The sequence below is a fragment of the Nothobranchius furzeri genome, chromosome 4, assembly GCF_043380555.1.
Source record: "Nothobranchius furzeri strain GRZ-AD chromosome 4, NfurGRZ-RIMD1, whole genome shotgun sequence".
NCBI classification, from domain to species: domain Eukaryota; kingdom Metazoa; phylum Chordata; class Actinopteri; order Cyprinodontiformes; family Nothobranchiidae; genus Nothobranchius; species Nothobranchius furzeri.
The window spans coordinates 53,051,262-53,078,216 of NC_091744.1; the positions used below are offsets into that span (position 1 = coordinate 53,051,262).

General features: G+C 44.0%; 2 protein-coding genes across 7 annotated transcripts in view; one reads left to right on the forward strand and one right to left on the reverse strand.

Annotated features, from left to right (window-relative positions):
* cftr (CF transmembrane conductance regulator) overlaps positions 1-7,915 on the forward strand; it is an 89,096-nt gene extending 81,181 nt beyond the window's left edge. For 3 of the 4 annotated variants that reach the window (XM_015963824.3, XM_054732751.2, XM_054732752.2), the window contains 6 exons: positions 1,529-1,759; positions 2,751-2,906; positions 3,013-3,102; positions 4,249-4,421; positions 6,295-6,400; positions 6,662-7,915. In XM_015963824.3, the coding sequence (XP_015819310.1) occupies positions 1,529-1,759; positions 2,751-2,906; positions 3,013-3,102; positions 4,249-4,421; positions 6,295-6,400; positions 6,662-6,877 (972 nt within the window). In that variant the 3' untranslated portion in view covers positions 6,878-7,915. The other variant, XM_054732753.2, reaches the window with a different exon arrangement.
* Positions 7,916-15,646: 7,731 nt separating this feature from the next.
* The window catches only part of cttnbp2 (cortactin binding protein 2), a 199,356-nt gene continuing 188,047 nt past the window's right edge, over positions 15,647-26,955 (reverse strand). For 2 of the 3 annotated variants that reach the window (XM_070550258.1, XM_070550259.1), the window contains exons 20-23: positions 23,695-23,740; positions 22,417-22,513; positions 17,851-17,955; positions 15,647-16,697 (exon numbers count right to left, since the gene is read on the reverse strand). In XM_070550258.1, the coding sequence (XP_070406359.1) occupies positions 16,398-16,697; positions 17,851-17,955; positions 22,417-22,513; positions 23,695-23,740 (548 nt within the window). In that variant the 3' untranslated portion in view covers positions 15,647-16,397. The remainder of the gene's footprint in view (positions 16,698-17,850; positions 17,956-22,416; positions 22,514-23,694; positions 23,741-26,955) is intronic. The other variant, XR_011520312.1, reaches the window with a different exon arrangement.

Sequence of the window (26,955 nt, forward strand, 5' to 3'; positions counted from 1 at the left end):
CTTAAACCAAAACAGTAAATTGATGTTAACCTTTGACCTCATGTTCCACTTGCGAATGAGTGAAAGGTAGAGCTAGTGGTAAAATGGGTCGTTTTTTGTTGCCCACATTTCCACGGGTTCATTCAGAAACGAATGAATGTTTGGAAGTGATCTCAGACCCACAAAAACCTACGTATCTGGATGAAGAGAGTCAACCCTCAACCGCCGCAGCAGTCCAGGGTTTGGCTGCTGGAAATGCTAACACTAACATTAGCTAACCTTGCAACACTCTAGATGGTTTTCTGTGTGGCTGTATGTGTTTATGATTTCATGGAAAAGTCAGCGATTGTTCACATGTTTATGATTTATATTAATGATTGTTTCAGGTGTTGTTGAGGTTTTGTGCACGCATGTGTATCTGCTGGTGTTGAAGGTGTTTTAGAGAACAATAGGTACGCATGACCACTTCCTTCATAGCACCCTCAATAAAAAGACTAGCTCCTTCATAGCACCTGCAGAAAAACATTTCTGGAGCCGCCACTGGAAGAGGATGTTTTTCTAAGGAGGTGAGTGGCTCCGAGCACCAACGTGTCATATCAGCAGGTGAGTGGTTGAGCCAGGTGGAGGTGCAGCAAGACTCAGCAGGAGTCCAGTGCATTGCAGCCACATAGTACTGTACAGACTGGCTGATTCTAACTCGGTGTGGAGCAGAGTTTTAACCTGAAGAATGAGATATCATTACAGTTTTGGGCTGAAATTGTATAATTTAAGTAAGTTGCACTAAACTGCCAAAATAATGACACATGTCTACAGCTCTATTAGACACTCATCCACACAGGTAATCAGCAAAAAAAAAAGAAAAGCTGATTTAGGTGTTACTCTCACTTTACGTACAGTTTCTGACCAGCAGAGGGCTACAGAGTGCTGTCCCATGTGGAGTTGCTCAAGTTTCTGGCTCAAGAACCACTGAAACCAGTTTGAAAGCAACGGCTTAAAGTGTTAAAAACTCTAGTGTTGCCTTAAGAAGAAGACAAAATTTAGCAGGCCTCCGCGAGATAAATTATCGTCACACCAAGTAAACTTTTCGTATTTTCCTTGTAAACTTTCCTTTCCTTGAGCCAGATGCTAACATGAATATATAGGGTTTGAATTAACAGATTCTCAGCCACCTCGGCTCCTTCCGGGCAGAATACCGCCTTTTGCAACTTGAGTCTCTCTGGACCGGTGAAATGAAGTCTCAAGAGAGTCACGTATCTCGTGAGAAGCAGTAATGCTATACTGCAATACACGTTTGCCCGTTTCCTGCTTCTTTCCATATTTATATTTCCTCAGACATTTCCTTTATTGTTAATAGAAAAAATTCTGCCCCAGCTCCCCCTGCTCTCACGGAGACCAGAGCTTTGCTCACACAACACCCAATCATGAAATTAATTTAAATGTGACTTTTTTAAAGAATCTTATAATTTGACACACAACCAACTGAACCAAAACATAGGAAGTACCAAACCTGCACAGGGCAGAATTCAGTCCACCTGTTTTCTCCTCTCAGATGCGTTCAGTGGACCGGGTGTTCAAATTCATCGACCTGCCATCAGAGGAGGTCCTACTGGGTAAATCTGGAGGCAGAGGAGGTTCCGACTTCATCATCAACAACCCCCACATGTACGACTACTGGCCCAACCGAGGTCAGCTGGACGTCCAGGATCTCACTGTTAAATACACCGAAGCTGGGCGAACCGTGCTCAACAACATCTCCTTCTCTGTGGAGGGGGGGCAGAGCGTGAGTCCCAACCTTAACTACACTTTAGTATTCCCAGTAGATCTCTTCATGTTTTTGTCTGTTTGTTAACAAAAAATATCTGATGACCAGTAGATGTAAATTTAGTTCAAGTTGATTCTTTTGGACTCTTATGTTGTCCTGGCAGTAAATAAATCCTGACTTCCTGTTTGCTTGTCTAACTGTTGCTGTTAGCATGTGGAATAAATACATCTTGCCTTTAATACATATCTTTTTTGATTCCTTTACTTTTTTGAAGTGTGTTTCTGTGTAAAACTACCTCGCCTGTTGCAGATAATTTCCTGAACATTCTCTGTTTGTAAGTAAAGTCTGCATTATTCAGCAGAGATGGGAATTGTGGCATCAACAAGATAACTTCATGCTGTGATTTTGTTCTGCTAGGCAACTGGACCAGGTTCATTCTCTGTGCTGACTGAAATCACCTGGTTTACCTGCTGGACTGAAGAAAAACCCGGCATGGAGAAGACTTGTTGATGCCACAATTCTCAATTTCTGCTATTCAGGACTGATATGCTAATGGATAGTCTGAGTGCATTACTGCAAACATTATTTAATAAACTTTTACACTGCTGTGATTATCACATCTCACATTTAGATTCCCACATATCACCAGCAGAAGCAAATTTCAGCACTTCTGGGGACCGAGTCAATGTGTCAAATGATACAATTCTTTAAAAAAGTCACATTTAAATTAATTTCTGTGAAATTCAGGAGATTAAAGTTGTTTTAAAACAGTAGGAACACACACACAACAGCCAGGCTACAGTCTTAACCGACTGTAGCCTGGCTGTTAGCATATCAGTCCTGTAAGGCATAAACACTGTTTTCCTGAACCGAGGCCCCTCAGGAATCAGTCATTTTTACTCAAAATTGAACTTTGAAGTAGTCAAAATATCCTTGTTTGTGTGTGTGTGTGTGTGCGTGCGTGCGTGTGCGCGTGCGCGCGTGCGTGTGTGTGTGTGTGTGTGTGTAGGTGGGTCTGCTAGGTCGAACAGGTTCAGGAAAGAGCACCCTGCTGTCGGCTCTTCTGCGCCTCACAGCCACTGAAGGAGAGATGTCTATCGACGGGGTTTCCTCAAGCTCCATTCCTCTGCAGATGTGGAGGAAGGCCTTTGGAGTGGTGCCACAGGTGCAGACGTGATGCTGACCTGAACAGCCATAGTTTTTTGTCTTTGCCAGATTGGAAGGACTAAAAATGAAAGTATAATGTTTGCATGTTTGTTCTTTTCCCCCAGAGAGTTTTTATTCTGACCGGATCTTTCCGTATGAACCTGGACCCTTATGGACGTTACAGTGATGAGGAGCTGTGGAGGGTAGCGGAAGAGGTCAGACTCCTTTTACTCTCATGATAATTAAACTTCTGATTGGTAGACTGATCTGATCAGATAGGAATAAAGTCAATTAAAGGGAATGGACCCGATGGTTCAAGTGATAAGCCTCATAATTATAGTGCTGTGCTCCTTAACATATCACACTTTAAGATTGGCAGTTCTAGGGGTCAGGTCACAGGGCCATTGGCCCCCTGCTGAAATCTGATTGGCCCCCTGAAGTGCCCCTGTCCTATCACTCATCTGTTCTTTGTGATGATCAGATAATCAGCGGATGCAGTTCTAAATCCAACCACTAGTGGTGTTATGAGTCATTAGGAAGTTCCTGCATGACGTGTTGGACTCTGTGTGGTGGCCCCGTACTCGGAAAACCCTAGATCTGCCACTGCACTCCAAACATTTCTGATCTGCAAACACATTCTAATATCAGGCAAACTAACTTGATGATTTCTTCTGCAGATGAAACAGAAAAAATGAGAATCTGGTGCAAAGTCCATTTATGACATTAATCCGTATCAGACTGAGAGACCATCTAAAGGCTCAGGAACCCTCTACAGGTGTTCTGGGTTCATTAGCTGATTAGTGTGGGACTCTTTGTGTCTGAGATTTTGAATGTGGGGTTTTCCTCGGCTGTGAGCCATAATCATCACGGTTATAACAAATAAAGGTGAAATATCTGGCGTTGCCTGGAATGAGTCTGTCTCAGAGATTAGTTTCACCTTTTAAGTGGAATAAATGACATGATTGAACTTTAGCACGAGACTTCTAGTTTTTTGGGTTTCACCAGAATGAAGGGAATAGAACTGGAGTTCAGTTCTATGAGAAACATCTAGACCTGATGATCTATGGAATCAAAGAAATCACTTCACAGAAACTTCTGACTACATGAAGCAGGCTAAAAGATTAAAAAAACACTTCACGGTCCATTTGTGTGGAGAAATTTGTTCCAAAATAAATCAAATCATTACTTTCAAACTATTTTGTATTTACTCAGTGCTGTGGTAGCATTTACCCTGCTTCTGCTTTTTTTTTTAATCAAACATTTTCAGGATCAGACAAAGAAACACCAGATAACAGGTTTCATTCTACTCTGACCTTCACCCTCAGACACAGCAGAGTTTAACTTCTCTCTTGTTGCTGCAGGTTGGGCTGAGATCAGTCATCGAGCAGTTTCCAGACAAGCTGGACTTCCAGCTGGAGGATGGAGGCAGCGTGCTGAGCAACGGACACAAACAGCTCATGTGTCTGGCCCGCTCCATCCTCAGCAAGGCCCGCATCCTGCTCCTAGATGAGCCTTCTGCCTACCTCGACCCAATGTCAGTGCCATGAGAGCCCAGAATCCTCTTGGTTTGCTTTGATCATTAACATCATTTAAACCAAACAAATGCAAATGGGAGGAAAAAACAGATGGTTCCTTTAACACATAGCTCATCTATGGTTCCATCAACCCTCTCCTGTCTAATAACATAGCAGCTTTGGTCACTGGAAAAGCAGATGAGTTCTATGGTCTTCTCTCTGAGCTCCTCAGACTGATCTGGTCTTCTCCAGTGTGGTCCACACCACGATACCAGACTACCCAGCAGCTGGTTTGTTCCCTTTAAACTGGCTGATGAAAAGCCTGAAGGCTCCTGTGACACAAATGAAGGTTAAACAGTGTAGTAGTATCTTTAGGGGTACCATAAAATATCTATAAGCTATTTTAGCAACAAATATACAGGTGGTGGTCCTAAAATTAGAATATCATAAAAATGTTGATTTATTCCAGTAATTCCATTCAAAAAGTGATACTTGTTTATTAGATTTAGTCTTTCCACACAGTCTGTTATATCTCAAATGTTTATTTCTTTAACTCTGACGATTATAACTGACAACTAATGAAGATCCCAAATTCAGTATCGCGGAAAACTAGAACATTAATTAGGACCAATGTAAAAAAGGAATTTTAGAAACGTTGTAGGAGCATGAAAAGTATGATCATGTACAGCACTCAACATGTAGTCTGGGCCCCTTTGGCCCAGAGCACCAGACGGCCAGCTCAGTGGCCTAGTGGTAGAGTGTCTGCCCTCAGTCTGGGAGATCAGGGTTCAAATCCCAGTCCGATCATACCAACGACGTTATGAAAATGGGACACAATGCCTCACTGCTTGACGCTCAGCTTGAAGGGGTTGGATTGGGGGGGTTATACTGCCCTATGGCTCCTGAGTGTAGCTGTGTCTGCAGCTCACCACTGCCCCAGGGGATGGGTCAAATGCAGAGAACTAATTTTGTACACACATCAGTGTGTGTGACAACTAACGGGACTTTAACTTTAATTACTGCAGCAATGTGACGTGTCATGGAGTCCATCAGTCTATGGCACTGCTCAGGCGTTATGAGAGCCCATGTTGATATGATAGTGGCCTTCAGCTCTTCTGAATCGTTGGGTCTGGCGTATTGCATCTTCCTCTTCATAGTTCTCCATAGATGTTCTATGGGGTTGAGGTCAGGTGAGTTTGCTGGCCAGTCATTAAACCAGGTATTGGTAGCTTTGGTGATGTGTGCAGGTGCCAAGTCCTGTTGGAAAATGAAGTCTGGATTAATCTGATCTACGAGTTTCACTTTTAATGGAATCACTGGATAAACCAGCTTTGTTGTACAACCGTTTCCTTTCATGGTAATATTTCTTTACTCGCTAACTAGTCAAACCTTCAGATCTACTTAACCTTTATTGTCACAATCAAGTCCGCCGTCTCTGGATGAATCCCCAGTGAGATCTCTGGGACCAGTTAGATTTTAGTGGTTTGAGTGTAGGTGGAAGGTGATGTCTGGGGATGGGGGTGTTAAACTCAGTACTGGGTTTGGATGGGAACGCTGGTGAGCTGCTGGGCTCTCACACATGAACCTGAAAGCAATCATCTCTGTATATTTTCTTTGAGTTTGTGACATCCTGCAACAATTATTCACCCATGTGTGGAGCTCTAGTCCCAGCATGAGGTGACAATTGACCATGCTTCCAGTACCACGTGTGTGTGTGTGCGTGCATGCGTGGGTACATGCATGAGGGTGTGTGTGTGTTCAGAACAAGATCATGAGGGTAAGTGAAGCCTGTAATGAGTCCAGCTTTGGCTGCAGGGTGAACTGTGTGAGCAGTGGAAGGAGACGGCCTTTGATGATGACGATGATTATGATGATGCATGTGTGTGTGATCAGAACTCTGCAGGTCCTGAGGAAGATTCTGAAGCAGTCGTTCTCCAGCTGCACCGTCATCCTGTCGGAGCACAAGATGGAGCCGCTGCTGGAGTGTCAGTCGTTCCTGGTGAGGTTGGGTTTATGTTCAGTGGTACTCAAGCTTTCAGTCACAGGTGAAGTCAGGATAGTTTTTATTGGATGTTTGGTGCTATGGAGTGATGACTGGTGTTTAGTTGTGTTGGTGTGTTAGTGACGACGGTTTGTACTGGAACAAGCTGATGTGATGTTAACGTATAAGTTTGCTGCAGAGTAAACCTGATCGTGCATCCTGTGCATCTGTGAAAAGTTTCCTATCCTGTTAACCAGCCGTGTTCGTCCCCCTGTGCAGATGATTGAGAACAGCTCCATAAAGAGCTACGACTCCATCCAGAAAGTCATGACTGAAATGAGTCACCTGAAACAGGCCATGAGCCCCGCCGACAGGCTCCGCCTCTTCCCAGCACTTCATCGTCTCAACTCTACCAAGAGGCCGCCACCCCCTAACACCAAAATCTCTTCTCTGCCCGAAGAAGCTGAGGATGAAGTCCAGGACACCCGACTCTAACACACACACACACACACACACACACACACACACACACACACACACACACACACACACACACACACACACACACACACTCACACACACACACGCGGACAAAACAAAGGTTTTAGTCTGGATCTGGAGGACTCTGGGTCATTCATGAAGCATCAACGGCAGCGTCTCAGTAACCGTGCTCTGCTACAGGATAACTCTTTTCATCCTGGATCACAATCTGCTACAATCAGCTTATTAAATATGAGGCGTTCAACATGGGAATTGTTTCCACGTTCACCAAAAGTGAATGTGTTTGTGGTTGTGCTAAACTAATCAGAGATTTTTGTCAGATTGAGGCCAATAAGGTCAAAAAGATAAAGCTCACTGCAGTTTAAAGATGACCTCTAGTGGCCATTTGAAGCATTACATCGTTCCTTCCTTAATCTGCAGTTGCTGCTTCTGATGTAGTTCAAAAATCAATAAATCCACATAATGAAAACAGACCAGAGGGAATGCATCGTTAGCTCTAATAAAAGCTGTGTGTGTTTCATTAGGCAGTCTGACCCCAGCTGTCAGCACATGCATCACGTGTGTAACGTGCTGACTGATGCCAACAGTCTGCCATGACTCATACTCATTTTTATCTACTTGTTTGCACTTTAGAGACAGCCTGGGGTACCTTTCACAGAGAGGAGAAAGAAGGTTTAGTCAAACGGAACATAAAGGAAGTCTTTAAATGACACAGAAGGGAAAAAAGTCAGTTATCTATTTGACACATAGTCATTTCTCATAGCAGCGTCTGATCTTTGGAGACATTTAAACGACTTAAGGATCATTTATTTTTTATTTTTGTTGAAGGAAAAACATTTTGCTCCATCAATATTGAATGATGTTTTAGGCACCAATAAGAAATGTAAGGTACTGTGGAGAAATGCTTTGATGTGCTGACTGTAATTAAATTAAAGGTTTTTCTTATTCATAGGAAAGGAACTGTATACTGTATAAATAAATGCATTTGTTAAATCACTTTCTGTTCTCAGTAAAAGATTTTGAGAGTTCAAATCCTGTTGTGTTATTTTTGTTCCAAAATGGATGGTTTTATTTTTGGATGTGCTGAAAAGTTTATATTGAATTTCTACCTGTTTGCCTAAAGGTTAAGTCTCCTTTTTCACTTAGAAGAACAAAAACCTGACGTACTCTTTACCAACTTATTCAAATCTAACCTCAAGTGTAGATAAACAAATTCCAATGTGAAATTATTAGTTAAAGAGCAAGTCACCCCTTACAAGAAGCGTACTTCACTCCCACTTCATGTTTAAAAAATGCAACAAATGCTGTTGCCTAGCAGACTGAGAGGGTGGCTGTTTGTTGTCCTCCCTGGCTGATTGGCTGCACCTGGCGGTAAGGCGTTTCCTGTTTACAGTGTTGCACTACGTGTAGCTGTTTGGTGTTTGGGGCTCGCTAAAACTGATTTAATTTCTCTGTACTAGGATATCTCTGAGTTATTGTAGCACATAAGCACGCTAAAACACACATTTCCTGTTGTTCCACCTAGCTTTTAGGGAACCATTTGAGTTTGCACGCACTTTATTTGGTATTGAACAGTTTGCTCATCCAGTTAGCTTAGCCTCAGCACGGCTATGGCTACTTCTGTCTCTGCTTCTCCGTCTCCTATCTCTTGCTCTCTGTGTCAGATGTTTAGTTATTCCTCTGCCTCCTTTAGTGATAATGGTACGTGTAATAAATGTAGCATTTTTGTAGCTTTGGAGGCGAGGGTGTCGGAATTGGAGTCCCTCCAGCAGAACCCGAGCAGCCGGGACCTCAGGCCGGCTGGGTGACGGTACGCAGGAAGCATAGAACTCAGTCCGTGGGCCACCACCAACCCGTCCACGTTTCTAACAGATTTTCCCCGCTCAGTGACTCACCCACTGACAAGCCGACTCTGATCATTGGCAGCTCCACAGTCAGAAACTAGGCATTAGAGACTCCAGCAACCATAGTTAAATGTTTACCTGGGGCCAGAGCAGACGACATTAAATCTTATCTGAAACTGCTGACTAAGGATAAGCGTAAATACAGCAAGATTGTTATTCAAGCTGGCGGTAACGACACCCGGTTACGCCAGTCAGAGGTCACTAAAATTAATGTTGCTTCGGTGTGTGTTTGCCAAAACAATATCGGACTCCGTAATTTTCTCTGGCCCCCTACCAGTGTTAATTTTGCTGACAAAATATTTTCGTCTTTTTTTTCGTCACGAAAATATATTTACAGACGAAAATGAAACAAAATTTCAAAATAAAAGCTTGGAAGTAGACGAAGACGATAATTAAATTGATTGAAACTTTTAGTCAACGAATGAAAGACGAGACAAAAATCCACGATGACGCCCTTCTACATGGCACTCTATGGTGCGGTGCGCCTATTGTGTTGTTGTGAGACGCGAACGTAGCAGAAGACAAGGGGCGTGGCGTGCCGTGAACATGCGGGACGTGAGAGAAGACAGACCCTGAATAGTATAAGGGGGCAGGTATGTGCGGTATGCTAAACATAGCTCACTGAATATATCGACGGCATAAGAAGAAGGAGTAGAGGAAAATGTTAACTGCTGGGCGAAAAAGAAGAGAAGATGTGTGGAGTCATTTTTCTTATGATAACATTGCTACCAAAACTACATGCCGACAGTGTGGACTGTTGTTCCGAGGAAAGAACACAACGAATCTGAAGAGGCATCTACAGAATGGCCACTTTGCCATTTTCTCCGAGGTAAATCCACTTAAATGTTGTACACGTGACGACCCGAAACGTAATATACAGGCAAATAAAACTGTATCAACTCTGTCATGTTGGGCTAAAAATTCGGAAGTACCGTATTTTCATGACTATAACCTGTGTTATTAGGGAAATAGCGGGCGAGCAGTGTTGATGCATGATTGCGCATGCGCCGTGAGCGGTTCTGTAACTTTTTGGGTCGCAGCCGCTCGCTGCGCGTGCGCTCTAAACCAGGACTAGACCAGTAAAGTGAAGCATGCTGTTGGCTGTTTATAATTTTCACAATGTCTGGTTTGCACTGATATGATCCGAGTCCCGAGCCCGCACAGATGTTTTACCGGTACGTTTTATAACCCGATGTGCCTTTTGCATGTGTTAAAGATCCCTCAGATGACAAGTTTTCCCCACTTGTAGCAGCTGCTTGCTTTTCAATCCTACTGTGTGTCAGACCCTCCTCAATTTGGCTGATGATAGCATTCAGGAGCTGCTCAAGCAGGCAGAAGGGTATGTTGTTCGGTGCTCTCAGACACAGGAGAACCACTCTGATCTGGAGGAACTGAATGGACCTGAACCGGCACCACCCGCCGCCGCCGCCTCCTCTTCATCATCTGCCTCCTCCTCCTCCAGACAACCAGTCTAGGTTTCTCTCCAAATTCAGAACAAAGCCTAAACCAAAGTCTTCCAAGTGTAGTGTTAGACAGCAGATAAGCCAGAATAAGGAAGAGCTCTCACAGTCCATCACTTGTGAAACGGGAATGGAGTTTTGGCTTGGAAAATGTGACACATTTTATCACAGCCTGAAACCATTAGCATTAGATATATTGGCAATGCCAGCTTCTCAATCTTTTGCAGAAAGAGTGTTCAGTATCACAGGTCACTAGAGGGAAACGCAACCAAGCAAAGGTCACACTAGCACGAAGTGCTTTTCTCAAAATGAGTCGCACCAAATAAATGTTCACACTGTTTGGTTGAGCCTGTCTTGTAACAAGTGAATATCTACAGACTCAGGGTTAACATGTTTAAATTTGCTGTTCTTGTAAATTCTTGTTGTGCAATAGCTAAAAATAGCACCTTTGTAATTTCCAGTGTGCTTTTTGTATTTTATTAAACACGTAAGTGTTAAACATGTGAAGTGTTTTTTTAATTCAAATATTCTATGTTCTTAGCTGTGTGTGCTATATCTGATCAGTGGTGGTTAAGAGTTTGGACCCTGTGTATTAAATTACACTAGTTTTTCCGTGCTCTATACAAAAGTAGGAAATTACTTCATTAGAAAAAACATGCATTTTGTTGACTAAAATTGCTTATTTTCATCGACTAAAATTACTTGTTATTTTGATCGACTAAAATGGGACTAAAACTAAAATAAATCTAATGACTAAAATTGGACTAAGACTAAAATTAATTTTTAGCCAAAAGACTAAGACTAAAATAAAATTAAAATTTCCTGTCAAAATTAACACTGCCCCCTGCCTGATCGGACCAGTGACGACATGTTTAGCCGCATGCTGTCCTTCAACCGCTGGTTGTCTAGGTGGTGTCCTGAAAACAACGTGGGCTACATTGATAATTGGAAAACTTTTTGGGGAAAACCTGGTCTGATGCGGAGAGACGGCATCCATCCCTCTTTGGATGGAGCAGCTCTTCTTTTTAGGAACATGGCCAGTTTTATTACTCCTCCATGACAACCCAGGGTCCAGACCAGGAAGCAGAGTCGTAGTTTAACACACCCCTCTGCAGCTTCTGTACTGTTACCCACCCACTACCCAATAGAGACAGTGTCCTGCCCACGGCCAAAATCACACAGATTAAATACCAGGCTTCACAAAGCAAATCATGGAAATCTCATAAATATTTGAACAAATTCAACTGAGCAGAAAACTAGAAAAAATTAAATGTGGGTTGTTGAACATTAGGTCTATTTTTTCTAAGACTTTGTTAGTTAATGAGTTGATTTGTGATAATCAGATCTCTTTGCTCTCTCTCACAGAATCCTGGCTGCAGCAAGAGGACTATGTTAGCTTAAATGAGTCGACTCCTTCTAATTATATAGATCATCATATTGCTCGAAGTACAGGGCGAGGAGGAGGAGTGGCAACCATTTTTCATTCGGACTTATTAATCAGTCCCTTACCAATTAATAGCTACAGTTCGTTCGAACATCTTATTCTTAGTTTTCCTAATCCAGATTGCAAAACTGTAAAACGACTCTTGTTTGTAGTTTTATATCGTCCACCAGGCCCTTACTCTGAGTTTTTGGATCAGATCTCTGATTTTTTATCAGATTGGTGCTAAATACTGATAAGGTCATTATAGTGGGGGATTTTAATATTCATGTGGACATTGAAAATGATTGCCTCAATGTAGCCTTTAGTAATATCCTAGACTCCAATTGGTTTTACTCAAAGAATACATAGCTCCACCCACTCCTGCCATCATACATTGGACCTTGTGCTGACTTATGGCATTGAGTGTGAGGAAATAACGATCTTTCCACATAATCCAGTCCTCTCGGACCACTTTCTGATAACCTTTGAGTTTTTTATAACTGAGTTCTTGAGACATGAAAGTAAATTTCATTATAGTCGGTCTCTATCTGACAACGCAGTTGCATCTTTTAAATCAACTGTTCCATCTTTACTGTCCTCAGCATCTCAGAGGCATGTAGCAGAGGGCAATATTTTCAGTTCTAACCCCTCACAAATTGATGCCTTAGTTCATCATGTTAATTCCTCTTTACGTGTGGCATTAGATGATGTTGCCCCTTTAAAAAAGAAGGTAATTAGGGACAGGAAGTTGGGTCCCTGGTTTAATTCTCATTTACGAGCCTTAAAACAAAACTCTAGGAAATTGGAGAGAACATGGCGCTTTACGCACCATGAGGAGGCCTACCTATCTTGGAAAACTAGTCTTGTGCTTTATAAAAATAAGCTTCGACAAACTAGAACTGCTTATTTTTCAGCACTAATTGAGGAGAATAAGCATAATCCTAAATTTCTTTTCAGTACAGTTGCTAAACGTACACAGAATCATAGCTCTGAGCCATCTATTCCCTTAGCCCTCAGTAGCAATGACTTCATGGGATTTTTTACAAGTAAAATTTATTCTATTAGAAACAAAATCTTTAGCATCCTCCCTAATGCAATTTCTTCTTCCTCAGTAAGTGAGGCAGCATCAGAGGTGACTGTACAACCTCATCTGTGCTTGAACCGTTTGGATCCAGTTGAGCTTTCAGATTTGTCAAAAATATTAGCTTCATCTAAACCTTCAACTTGCATTTTGGATCCAATCCCAACCAAATTATTTAAAGAAGCATTTCCTTTGGTTACTGCCCCCATTCTAGATACAATCAATCTATCCTTAGTAAATGGATATGTACCACAGGATTTTAAGGTTGCTGTAATCAAACCTTCACTTAAGAAGCCTTCTCTGGATCCAGATGACCCAATGAATTATAGACCAATATCTAACCTTCCATTTTTATCCAAAGTCCTGGAGAAAATATTGGCCATCCAAGTATGTGAGCATTTAAACACTAATGATCTGTTTGAGGAATTTCAGTCTGGTTTTAGAGAGTATCACAGCACTGAAACTGCATTAGTGAGAGTTACAAATTATATTCTCATGGCCTCAGATAATAATCTTGTGTCTGTTCTAGTCTTGTTACATCTCAGTGCTGCCTTTGACACATTTGATCACAATGTTCTTTTAGAAAGACTTGAACATGTTGTAGGGATCAAAGGAACAGCGCTAGGTTGGTTTGAATCCTACCTGTCTGACAGATTTCATTTTGTAAATGTACATGACAAATCGTCTTTATACTCCAGGGTTACTTGCGGAGTACCACAGGGTTCAGTGCTTGGACCAATTCTTTTTACTATATATATGCTCCCAATTGGTAAAATCATTAGACAGCATGGGATAAACTTCCACTGTTATGCTGACGATACTCAGTTATGTTTATCCATTAACCCTGATTAACCTAATCGGTTGGGTAGATTACAGGCTTGTCTTGAGGACATAAAAAATTGGATGACTCTAAACGTTTTGCTTTTAAATCAAGACAAGACGGAAGTTCTCATCTTTGGACCAGAAATCCAGAAAAGGAAATTGCTTAGCCAATCGCCTGACCTTAATGGCATTACATTAATCTCCGAGAACAAAGTAAGGAACCTTGGTGTTATCTTTGACCAGGACATGTCATTCAAATCCCAGGTTAAACAGGTTTGCAGGATTTCCTTTTTCCACCTTCGGAATATTGCTAAGATTAGAAGCATCCTTTCCAGGAGTGATGCTGAAAAACTAGTTCATGCATTTATTACATCAAGACTGGATTACTGTAATTCATTACTCACAGGAAGTCTACAGAATGTAGTTAAAAGTCTTCAGCTTGTCCAAAATGCTGCAACTGGAGTTCTGATGAGAATTAAAAACAGAGATTATATCTCTCCTGTCTTAGTTTCCCTACATTGGCTACCTGTTAAATTCAGAATAGATTTTAAGATCCTTCTTCTCACATATAAAGCTCTTAATAATCAAGCTGTATCAGTGATCTGATTGTTCCATACGTTCCTAACTTAGCACTTCGCTTTCAGACTACAGGTTTACTGATGGTTCCCAGAATATCTAAAATTAGGATGGGAGGCAGATCTTTTAGTTATCAGGCTCCTCTCCTGTGGAACCAGTTCCCAGCTTTAGTCCATGAGGCACACACTTTGTCTACTTTTAAGAATAGGCTTAAACATTTTTATTTGATAGGGCCCATGGTTAAAATCTGATGTTAGCCCACAAGTGGGGGAGTAGAGGGAGGTGGAGTGTACAGTCGGTAAAGACGGCTCTCCCTTGCCCTGCTTCCAACATGCCTCCATCTAAATAGGATAGATTATCCTGAGTTATCTCTGTAGTTATGCTGCTATAGGCTTAGACTTCTGGAGGATACACCGACCACTTTTCACACTCTACTGCTTTCTTCTACAATCTGCTCTTTAACTGTATTATTTTCTGCAATTTCAGCTGTTAACTTTATTTTCTCTCTGTTTTTCTCCCCAGAAGAAGCTACAATGATGTTCTGCTGAGCTGTGGTGGCCTCATGGATGGGGCCATTTGCTTAAACACTGCTGCTAACCACTCAAACATCCTCCCTTGCCTGATAACATTTTACTTTCTTTGACATTGAATGTGCTACTACTGGTTTACCAGTTGAATTTATTACATATTCACTAACATAAAGACAATAAAGTTGATCTCTTACTGAATAAAATATTTACAAAGAAATCCCAATGTAGCCATAGAAACACTACTTGGTATATATGTTGTGAGTGTGTCTGCTTTGTCTTATCAATCCCCAGTGAGTTGTGGCGGATGGCTGCTTATAAGCCAGGATCCTCTGGAGGTTTATTCCTGTTAAAAGGAAGGTTTCCTCTCCACTGTCGCTACATGCTTGCTTTAGTATGAGGATTGCTGAAAAGACATTGACACTAGTCAGTGACTTGCTGCAATTTGCTGGGTTCCTTAGCTAGGAAACATTTTACTGACTGGCTTAATGAACTGAACTGTATTGGAATGTTTACTGCGTGAAATGCCTTGAGACAACTCTTGTCGTGATTTGGTGCTATATAATTAAACTTAAAATTAAATGAATTGGTTATGGGTCACATTCTCAGTAGATCACTGGGTGCCGAGGTACTTAAAGCAGTTGCTAATCCTAACGATTAGCTTCTACTAGCTGAGGCATTATGTTTCCTGGCCACTAAATCAACAACAGCCTTCCCCGTTGTGATCCCAAAAGGGTGAGTCTATGAACGTTAAGCAGCAATGTGACATAGATCTGTCGGGTTTTTCTGAACCAAGAGATAACCCTTCAGAGACTAATGCAGGAAATGGGGTAGAAGACTATTTTCACATTCAGCCTGCATGAAAAACTCAGAGTGATTGACAGTATTTCAAAAATAAGGAGTAACTATGTCTTTAAATGAGACCTTTAAGATTCCTTCCTTCAGAGAAACAGGAGTCGAAGAAACGAGGAATGTTTCAGATCTTTTTTATGGCTTACAGCTGACAGAGGACATCCTGTATTCACACACTTCTATGACTTATTGCCAAATCCCATTCACTTTGAAACAAGTGGAGGGTTCAGAACCAAACACTTATATACAAGGGTTGTTTTATTTTTTGACTTCAGCCGTTTAGCTTTAAGGTTGACTCACTGTACAAGCGTTAGACCACATACACCAATCTATAGAGCATTTAAACTACTAACTCTTATGTACAAATATATTTGGTAGAACCCTGATTAATTTCAACAGTATTGAAACCAACTGCAACTAACTGCAGATAAAACACTTCGATATCTCAAAATACTCAATAGCAAAAAGAACAAAAGGTCTGATTGTTTCTTCCTTTGATCCAGAAACACTGGTCAGTGGCCTCATTTCTACTAGAGAAATACAAAATTTACCTTTAGATCACAAAACCACTGTGCCAGGAGTGCTGTGGGGGCAGTTTCCATCAGTTAAATACTTCATGTCAACTATTTTCAGTAAATTCAGAGGCTGGATCTGAATACTGTCCCACAGAAATGCAGGTGAAACACTGGAATTAAGGCAACAGGAAAACGCTGCTGCTTTACCTTCAGTTTTCAGTCAGTTCAGCCCAGAGTCATCACATTATTCAGACAGAAGAAACCATGGTCCCAAGTACACAACATACAAGTACAAATCAAAGGTCATCATGTCTTTACATCATGGAGGGAATTTCATGAGGAGGAGGGCGGAGTCTACTGATTGCTGTTGCTCTCATGCAGGTCTCTGTGGAGGATCCAGATGTCCTCGTGAGACCGGCTGCTGTCGTTCATGTTGTGGTAGTTGTTGTTGCTGCTGCTCAGAGGGACCTGCTTGGTTCGGCTGCTGTTGGCAGTGGTTCTGCTGTGACTGGAGGGCGTCTGGATTCGGCTGTTGCTGCAGAGTCGAGTCTGCTGCCCCCTGCTGCTCGGAACAGGAAGCTGTGACCTGCTACGAGGGCCAGGACAGCGGTTACAGCTCTGAGAGTTGCCGCGGCCGGACGGACTGACGGCGATCTGCAGGAAGAGAAGGACAGCCTGGTGATCAAACTGGTCCACTTCAGGGACTCATGCCATAACAAACCTCCAGACCACAGCTGGCTTCCTTGAAGTTTTGTTTAGTCTAGAAATCTTGACAGACAGTAGAAGAAGAGGAATTACTTTGCTTGGCATGTCGGTCTACCCACAATTCCAGTGATCTATCAGTTTGGTGGGCGAGATGTTACTGCAAATGAGTGACAGAAAGATAGCGAAGGCTAATTTGAAATGGCTTTGGCCTCGCCTTTGGACTTAGACATGGGCTTTTCTTTGAGTTAAGAGCAGACAGAGGTACTTAGGTCCTTTATTTCGATAAAGGACGTATTTGCGGCTGTTTTGACAGCGTATGGTGGATTGCCTTGTAGGACTGGTGTAATGGTAAGTATGTCACGGTGTTCGCTGTCCAATAGCATGCAGAGACCGTGTGAAAGAACACTGTAGATCCCGCTCGATGACTGGGATCGTTCCAAGGGTCGTGGCCAGATTATAGATTCACAGGATGGCTTGCGAGGCTAGTTTTGCTGCTCAACTAAGGACATTCCTCTCCATTCTGAAGGTGTTCAGGTCTACATGCGAGATGTTTTGATAACTTACCAGGGAGTGTGGACTGTTGTGAAACAGAAGGATCAGATTGAAAGCTGCACCTTACGTACCTGATGACTAAAACCTCCTCTTGTTGTGTTTTTGGGTTGTTTTTATTATTCCAACCTCAAATAACTTTCTTGGTCATAAATATGGAAATTACTGTCCTCCAGGGGCTTAATCGTGGTACAGCAGGTAGTACCAAGGACGCACAGAAAGTTGTCATCTTTCTGCATGTTCTCCCTGTGCATGCATGTTTTCTCCACGTATCTTGGCTTGTCCCACACACCAGCAACATGTTCGGCAGGTTAAATTCTGAGTGGCTTTAGATAAAACTGTCTGCTGAATTAATAAGCATATCTAAGAAGTGTCCCAGGTCCTTCAGATCTAAGTGGACAGAATAATCTTGAGCTGACAGAGTTCCACACCAGCAGCTTTTCATAGAAGCACAGAACGAACATTAATATTCTTATAATAGTCCTTTTATTGTTCCTGTTACCAAACCAAATGTCTCCCAGTGAATTAAAGAAACCCAGGACGTTCCTCTTACCGTCTGCTGCTGCTGGACTAAGTGTTCTTGGCTGACCCTGAGTTGAGGTAGCTCCTCACTGGGAGCACTGGGAAACAGGAACAAGTTATCTTCAGAATGAGAAATCTGCAGGACAAAAACAAAAAAAAAAAAGAGGTAGAACACAAAGCTTAAAGAACTCAACATGTGCACGTTCATCTCTAGCAGCACTAGGACAGCCGAGAAAACTAAAGGTCATCAGGGAGGTGTGACACCAGTGTGATTCCTTCTCAATTAAAACAAAATGTTTTCAGGTTTGCTCATGTCTGGCCCAGAGTTGTAGAAAGAGAGTTCTATGGAAAGAATGGAATGCGGAAGTCATGTGGTTCATGTAGCTTCGAATAGTTCCAAACAGCCCCCGCTGCTGCATTGACCGCAGTTCATTTTCGGTGTTTCGGAAGGATTCTCTCCGGTAAGTTGATGAAATGTCATAATTTTGTTGCATTGTGAAGCGTTAGCTAACCGCTTTGTACCAAAATAAGCCGATGATGATATTTTATGTTCCCAGTTTTAGCTAGATAACCTTTAATGAGCTAACTGTGTGCAGCTTGTTGGTTGTGAGCAGGAGGACGAGCTGTAGACGGGTTTATTTCAGTTTGTTTGATTCTACGTTTTAAAATATTCCCCACAGTTTGAAATATATTATAAACTTTTTACATTATTAGTTTTATTTGGGATTTTTTGTACAATACATTGCTGGTTGCTGTATCAACACGAACATGCATCAGAAATGGAAGCACAAATGGAGAGACCAATAATAAAGAAAATGTGATTGTGAAGACAAGTAATTATTTAATATTTTTCAGTTAATAACACTGACTACAACAAACTGCTGAAGCATGAGACAAACAGGATTACGAACATAAGAAGATATGTTGTTCTGTTTTGTGGACTCAAGTAATAAGAATAAAATTAAGATAATTCAAGAATAGTAGTCGAACACAATAACTTTTAAAAATTTTGACATTTTCCATAAAACTGCTCATTTCCACTTGCTTTATAATATTAGCATTTGCAATTTTGTTATTAAGGAATGACAAGAAATAAGAATTAACAATAGCATAACTATCAATATATAAATGTCAGAGTAACTAAAACAAAGATCTTATGTAACCATTAAAGGCTAAACTGTGTTGTGTGTCCATCTTCATGTTTTCATAGTGGCTGAGCGGAGAGCTGACCAGAAACAACGGTGGTGGCAAAACCCAGTTGGGTCTGTGATGGAGTGATTGCCATCTCATCCACAGTGAGCACACACTCTGTTTCCATCTCTGTCAGATTTTTAACCTTCAAACTGAACATGTCATACACCTCTCCTAACACACCTGGTTCCAGTTTAATGGGCTGCATTTGTCTTTGCAGGGTTCCAACATCAGGCAGAGGGATACTCTTGTCCTGAAGAAACATGCAGCCTGTTGAACCCACTGAAAAACAGAGCTGTACGGCCTTTTTGATTGTCTGTTTACTCCATTTAATGCCTCTTGTGTTTTTCATGCCTTTTTGACTTTCTGTTTCCTCCCTTAGGTTTTCCAGCTGGGTTCCCTGGTTGCATAGCCTGTTCCTTTCTCCTCCTGGCCCTGACGCTGGCTCCTCATGGCTTCCTGGGATGTCCCTCTCTCCTGATACCATCTCATGTCCCCCCTCACTTTCCCTCATCTCATTTGCCTCACCACTGCTGCTGCTTTCCTCATTCTCTGAAATTATAATGGCACTGTTAGAATAAAGAATCATTTTTAAATAAAATTAATACAAATGTCTGACAGAGGTCAGTAATTTTCATCATAGGTACACTTCAACTGTGAGAGACAGAATGTGAAAAAAAAATCCATGAATTCACATGGCAGGATTTTTAAAGAATTTATTTGTAAATCAGGGTGGAAAATAAGTATTTGGTCAATAACAAAAATTCAACTCAATACTTTGTAACATAACCTTTGTTGGCAATAACAGAGTTCAAACGGTTACTATAGGTCTTTACCAGGTTTGCACACACAGTAGCTGGTATTTTGGCCCATTCCTCCATGCAGATCTTCTCGAGAGCAGTGCTGTTTTGGGGCTGTCGCCGAGCAACACGGACTTTCAACTCCCTCCACAGATTTTCTATGGGGTTGAGGTCTGGAGACTGGCTAGGCCACTCCAGGACTTTCAAATGCTTCTTACGGAGCCACTCCTTTGTTGCCCAGGCGGTGTGTTAGGGATCATTGTCGTGTTGGAAGACCCAGCCACGTTTCATCTTCAAAGCTCTCACTGATGGAAGGAGGTTATGGCTCAGAATCTCACAATACATGGCCCCATTCATTCTGTCCTTAACACGGATCAGTCGCCCTGTCCCCTTAGCAGAAAAACAGCCCCAAAGCATGATGTTCCCACCCCCATGCTTCACAGTAGGTATGGTGTTCTTGGGATGCAACTCAGTATTCTTCTTCCTCCAAACACGTCGAGTTGAGTTTATACCAAAAAGTTCTACTTTGGTTTCATCTGACCACATGACATTCTCCCAATCCTCTGCTGTATCATCCATGTGCTCTCTGGCAAACTTCAGACGGGCCTGGACATACACTGGCTTCAGCAGCGGAACACGTCTGGCACTGCAGGATTCGATTCCCTGCCGTTGCAGTGTGTTACTGATGGTGACCTTTGTTACTGTGGTCCCAGCTCTCTGCAGGTCATTCACCAGGTCCCCCCGTGTGGTTCTGGGATTCTTGCTCACCGTTCTCATGATCATTTTGACCCCACGGGATGAGATCTTGCGTGGAGCCCCAGATCGAGGGAGATTATCAGTGGTCTTGTATGTCTTCCATTTTCTGTTGATTTTTTCACACCAAGCTGCTTGCCTATTGTAGATTCACTCTTCCCAGTCTGGTGCAGGTCTACAATTCTTTTCCTGGTGTCCTTCGAAAGCTCTTTGGTCTTGGCCATAGTGGAGTTTGGAGTCTGACTGTTTGAGGCTGTGGACAGGTGTCTTTTATACAGATAATGAGTTCAAACAGGTGCCATTAATACAGGTAACGAGTGGAGGGCAGAAAAGCTTCTTAAAGAAGATGTTACAGGTCTGTGAGAGCCAGAGATTTTCCTTGTTTGAAGTGACCAAATACTTATTTTCCACCCTGATTTACAAATAAATTCTTTAAAAATCCTGCCATGTGAATTCATGGATTATTTTTCCATATTCTGTCTCTCACAGTTGAAGTGTACCTATGATGTAAATTACTGACCTCTGTCATCATTTTAAGTGGGAGAACTTGCACAATCGGTGGCTGACTAAATACTTTTTTGCCCCACTGTAGATGCATGTACTGTCTTCACATAAAAATATAAAGTAATGATTGTAAAATGTATTCTACTGAACATAATAGATCATCATTCAAAGCATAAACAGCTACATATTTTCTTCAAGGTAAGCTGGAGCAGAATTCTAGCTTTCAATAAACCACTTTAAAATGGATATTACAACTCGAGTTTAGGGCTTCTTGTAGGACTTAAAGTTATTAAATATGCTTATATTAGAGCAGTGTGTTGCATTACCCCTTAGAGAGGACTACAAAGATATCAGAACTAAATTAGAGACCATGAGCTGTTTGAATAAAGCTGTGTAGCTGGAGCTATTTAGTTAGAACTCGTAGAATTTACATGTTTCCATGGCAACCCCGGAAGTCAGCTTCAGCTCTTGTTTCACCACATATTTTATTGTTTTTTAGCTTCCCCCTATGATACAGTCAATTTGACACAACCACCACCGGCGGGTGCTGGTGGCCCAAACATTTGAAATGATTTACTTTCATTTTCACATTTACCAGTTTTTGATAATCCATCCATTTATATAACTCTTGAGTCAAAATATTTCAGGAGTTCTGCTAGAATCTGATTTAAATTAGCTCTATTGATCAGATATTGAAAATATAAGAGTAAACTGGTGAAAATCAGTAGGAATGAAAATTACCAACAAGGTGAAAAACAAAGCTGAATTGAAAGTATTAGTGTTTTTTTTAACTGCACCCACCCCACCCCCACCCCCTCCACCCCACCCAGTCCTTATGCCAGTTGTGTCCCCCACTTCTAAAGTCAAAACTACATCCATGTCCTGAAGGACTGGGTTTGCAACGAGATCCGTTAGGGTGGGTTAGTAGTAGTGATTTCTACACATGTGAACACACGAGCACAAAACCATTACTTTACTTCCTTCTCTCAAAAAAGAAGATGTTAACCAGTTAAAGCATCACATACTTCCTAAAGCTTGAAAATTCATCACTAACAGTGTGTGTGTGTTCTTGCATCACTAACAGTGTGTGTGTGTTCTTGTACTTACTACCTACGGAGGATCCTTATGAGTTTTGAACCAACAGAGGTTATTTTTCAAAGTGAGGATGTTTTTGTTGTCCTGACTTTTTTAAAAAGCTTACTCATTGGTTTTAGAGGTATTATTGTTTTAATTAAGTAGTAGTCAAGGCTGGGGTATGTGTTAGGCATAATACAGTCACAAAAATGAATGGAAGTCAATGGATGGTCCTCATTAAAATAGAAAAACATACGTGTGTATGGAAGACTTACATTACTGATGTCAGGTTCTGACCTGCTGGAGCACATGGTCTGCAGCTCTCTGATCAGATCCGTTTCATCTGAGAAAACTGGCAGACCTGCAGGCTCTCTACACACACACACCCACACCCACCCACCCACCCACCCACCCACACACACACACACACACACACACACACACAAACACACACACACACACACATTAGGAGTAACTCAGCACTGTCCAGTAAAGTAAAGCCAGTAAGTCACTGGGCTGTGTCTGCTGGAGACCCTTCAGGCACACAAAACTGGGAGAAAATTGACAGAATCAAGAGGGGCAAATTGTGTATTGGTGAATATTTCCATCCATTATCTGAACCCGCTTGTCCATGTAGGGTCACGGGGACAGTCTCCAGCAGCCAATGGGCAGACAGGCGGGGCACTCCATGGACAGGCTGGCAGTAATGACCTGTATTTGATATAGCGCCTTCTAGAGTCCTGGAACCCCCCAAGGCGCTTTACAACACAATCAGTCATTCACCCATTCACACACACACGCTGGTGGGAATGAGCTACAATGTAGCCACAGCTGCCCTGGGGTGCACTGACAGAGGCGAGGCTGCCGAGCACTGGCGCCACCGGTCCCTCCGACTACCACCAGCAGGCAACGTGGGTTAAGTGTCTTGCTCAAGGGCAAAACGACAGCGACAGACTGAGCGGGGCTCGAACCTGCAACCTTCCGATTACAAGGCGAGCACTTAACTCCTGTGCCATCGTCGCCCATATGGCTGTCCATCGCAGAGCAATAAGAAGACACACAGGACAAACAATCAAGCACACACACACTCACACCAATTCTAGACAAACCAATTTACCTGACCGTCATGTTTTTAGACTGTGGGAGGAAGCCGGAGCACCCGGAGAGAACCCACACATGCACAGGGAGAACATGCAGACTTCTTGCAGAAAGACCCCAGGCTTGGGTGCGAACCCAGGACCTCTGTGCAGCCATCTGAATATTTATTCATGCAATTTAGTTGCAAAATTTGAAAATAATATCTCCTGTTTATCCTCTACTCATCCACCGCTGATGTCCCAGACCCTCCAGAAGACATCCCTCATGTCCCAGGACACCAAAAGCTTTCTGTGACTATTCACTGCCCAGAGAGGTACTGGCTTCTCTTTCTACTGGTGTTCACACAAACACACACACACACACACACGCACACGCATACGCACACGCACACACACACACACACACACACACACACACACACACACACACACACACACACACACACACAAACACACCTGTGGCCATTGGACATGACGCTGACATCAGAGCTGGACAGAGAACCTAAAATCAAAAATGTCAAACCATTAAAGATGTGAATTACTCATTTAAGCAGTACATTTGTGCATGGGCGTCACACCCGTGGGTGTTTCACGTTTTCTAATAAGGAGGTAAAATACCCACATCTTTCCCACAGTTTAGCTCAAAAACGTCACCATCAGTCCAGGCCCTCTGTGTTTCTCTGGCTGTGTTCATCTCCCTCCCCCTCTCCTGCTGCTAGCTAAAACCCCGCACCTCTCTGCACCGGTGTTACGTCAGTATTCTGGTCGGTTCCATTGTTGAAACGCACCTCCCCACCATTCCGCACCGCGCAAGCAGCAAAAACTAACGCTAATTACAAACGTGCTTCCGCGGTGCGCTCTGGTTTAAGTTTAATACGAGCCACAGATCTAAGTTGTGTTTATTTACTTTGTAGAATCTATTCACACTAATGGAGCCAAGCTCTGGCGTCACAATGAGAGGTTCAGTTATGACACTGTTGATCACCTGCTGCTGATGAGAGGATTTCTCCTGTCAGGAACAGGTGAGCTGCTGCCAACCCTAACCCAACAAGCTTCTGTTCCTAGAAACACGTTCTACGCCCAGACTGTAGTGCCTTGTTATTTATAATTTTATAATTAATGTTAAGTAAATGCACTAAACCCACAAGTGATGGAAAATTAGATTAAATGATCCTGAATATTTTCTCCCACAGCTCAGCTCTGATTGACATAAGCAGACGTCTGCTTCAGCTGGACAATATTAAACATAAAAAGTGTTCACAAAGAATTAATCTTTGAACGAAAAATGAAAAAAAAAATCATTTTTTATTTGACTGTTTATTTTATTTCTAAGATTTGGATGTCTGTGAACATTACTAAATATTCTCATTGGTGTAAAGAGCATGATATTATAAGCAGGTGTGGATCTAATCGGGTCGGTCTGAGGTATAAAACTCTGCCCTGGGCCTATAGCCCTGCAGATAGATTTAGTTTCTATAAACACCAACAACAAATAAATAACAGCAGCTGGACTCTGCTTTGTTCCTTAGGTTGGGTCACGTAGTTTTGCAAGTTCTGCAAGTTCACATGTTCTACAGCAAGCTCTGCCAGCTGATTGTCAGGGTGCGCTGGTGAGTGGAGCGGAGGTGAGGATCCAAATGCAAGGGAGAAAGCAGGCAGGCAGACAAACTGGAAAACTGAAAGGGTTTTAATGATTCACGCACGCAGGACATGGAAACAATGAAGCAACAAGAGACAAAGGACTGGAGGGGTTTAAATACAGGAGGGCTGGGAGCTTGGGTGATTGGGGAACAAGAGGCAGGTGGGAGCAATCAACAGGAACACAGGCTGAACCAAATGGAGAGACAGGACAGGGTGTGACAGTACCCCCCCCTCAAAGGGTGGCTTCCAGAAGCCCACAGGAACACAGAACAGGGCCGGAGGAGGGGGACCCGGATGGAGGGCCGAGAGGGACAGAGGGCCCGATGATCAGGAGGCAGGGACCAGCAGAGTCCGGGGTCCTGCACCCAGGGCAGAGGAGGCAATGACGACGACGGGCTCTTGGGGGCCTGCGCCTGGGGCAGAGGAGGAGGCGACGACGGGCTCTTGGGGGCCTGCGCCTGGGGCAGAGGAGGAGGCGACGACGGGCTCTTGGGGGCCTGCGCCTGGGGCAGAGGAGGAGGCGACGACGGGCTCTTGGGGGCCTGCGCCTGGGGCAGAGGAGGAGGCGACGACGGGCTCTTGGGGGCCTGCGCCTGGGGCAGAGGAGGAGGCGACGACGGGCTCCTGGGGGCCGGCGTCTATGGCAGAGGAGCTCTGTAGACTGGGCCGGGGACAGAGTCTCTGCAGGCTGGGCCGGGGACATAGTCTCTGCAGGCTGGGCCGGGGACAAAGCCCCTTGGACGGGCTGGACCGGAGACTCGTAGAAGAGCTGGACCGGATACGGTATGACCTCCAGAACCACCGTTGGCACTGGAGACGGTGGAGACGTCGGACTAGAGGGAGCGCCGACCTCTGGACAGGAGAGAGCGCTGACCTCTGGACAGGAGAGAGCGTCGACCTCTGGACAGGAGAGAGCGTCGACCTCTGGACTGGAGAGAGCGTCGACCTCTGGACTGGAGAGAGCATCCTCAGACGAGGCAACTTCAGACGAGCCGACTTCGGAGGAGGAGGTGACGTTATCGGACGAGCCGACTTCAGAGGCTACGTCATCGGACGAGCCGACTTCAGAGGCGGCGACTTCAGAGGCGACGTCGTCAGACGAGCCGACTTCAGAGGCGACGTCGTCAGACGAGCCGACGTCAGACGAGCCGACTTCAGAGGCGACGTCGTCGGACGAGCCGACTTGGGAGGCGACGTCGTCGGACGAGCCGACTTGGGAGGCGACGTCGTCGGACGAGCCGACTTGGGAGGCGACGTCGTCGGACGAGCAGACTTGGGAGGCGACGTCGTCGGACGAGCAGACTTGGGAGGCGACGTCGTCGGACGAGCAGACTTGGGAGGCGACGTCGTCGGACGAGCAGACTTGGGAGGCGACGTCGTCGGACGAGAAGACTTGGGAGGCGACGTCGTCGAACGAGCAGACTTGGGAGGCGACGTCGTCGGACGAGCAGACTTGGGAGGCGACGTCGTCGGACGAGCAGACTTGGGAGGCGACGTCGTCGGACGAGCAGACTTGGGAGGCGTCGTCGTCGGACGAGCAGACTTGGGAGGCGACGTCGTCGGACGAGCAGACTTGGGAGGCGACGTCGTCGGACGAGCAGACTTGGGAGGCGACGTCGTCGGACGAGCAGACTTGGGAGGCGGCGACGTCATCAGACGAGCCGACTTCAGAGGAGACGTCATCAGGGGCGTCGACTTCTGGACAGGAACGGGCGTCGACTTCTGGACAGGAACGGGCGTCGACTTCTGGACAGGAACGAGCGTCGACTTCAGGACAGGAACGAGCGTCGACTTCAGGACAGGAACGAGCGTCGACTTCCATCGACTTCAGGTCCGGGGGCGTCGGCTTCGGGTCCGGAGGCGTCGACTTCTGGTCCGGAACCAGAACCATCTGCTTCGGGGTCAGAACCGTCTGCTTCTGGGCCGGAACCGGAACCGTCTGCTTCGACGCCCGAACCTTCGGCTTCTGGGCCGGAACCGGAGCCGTCTGCTTCGGGGCCCGAACCTTCTGCTTCTGGGCCGGGACTGCCTGCTTCCGGACCGGTATCATCAGCTTCTGGGCTGGAGGCAGAGCTG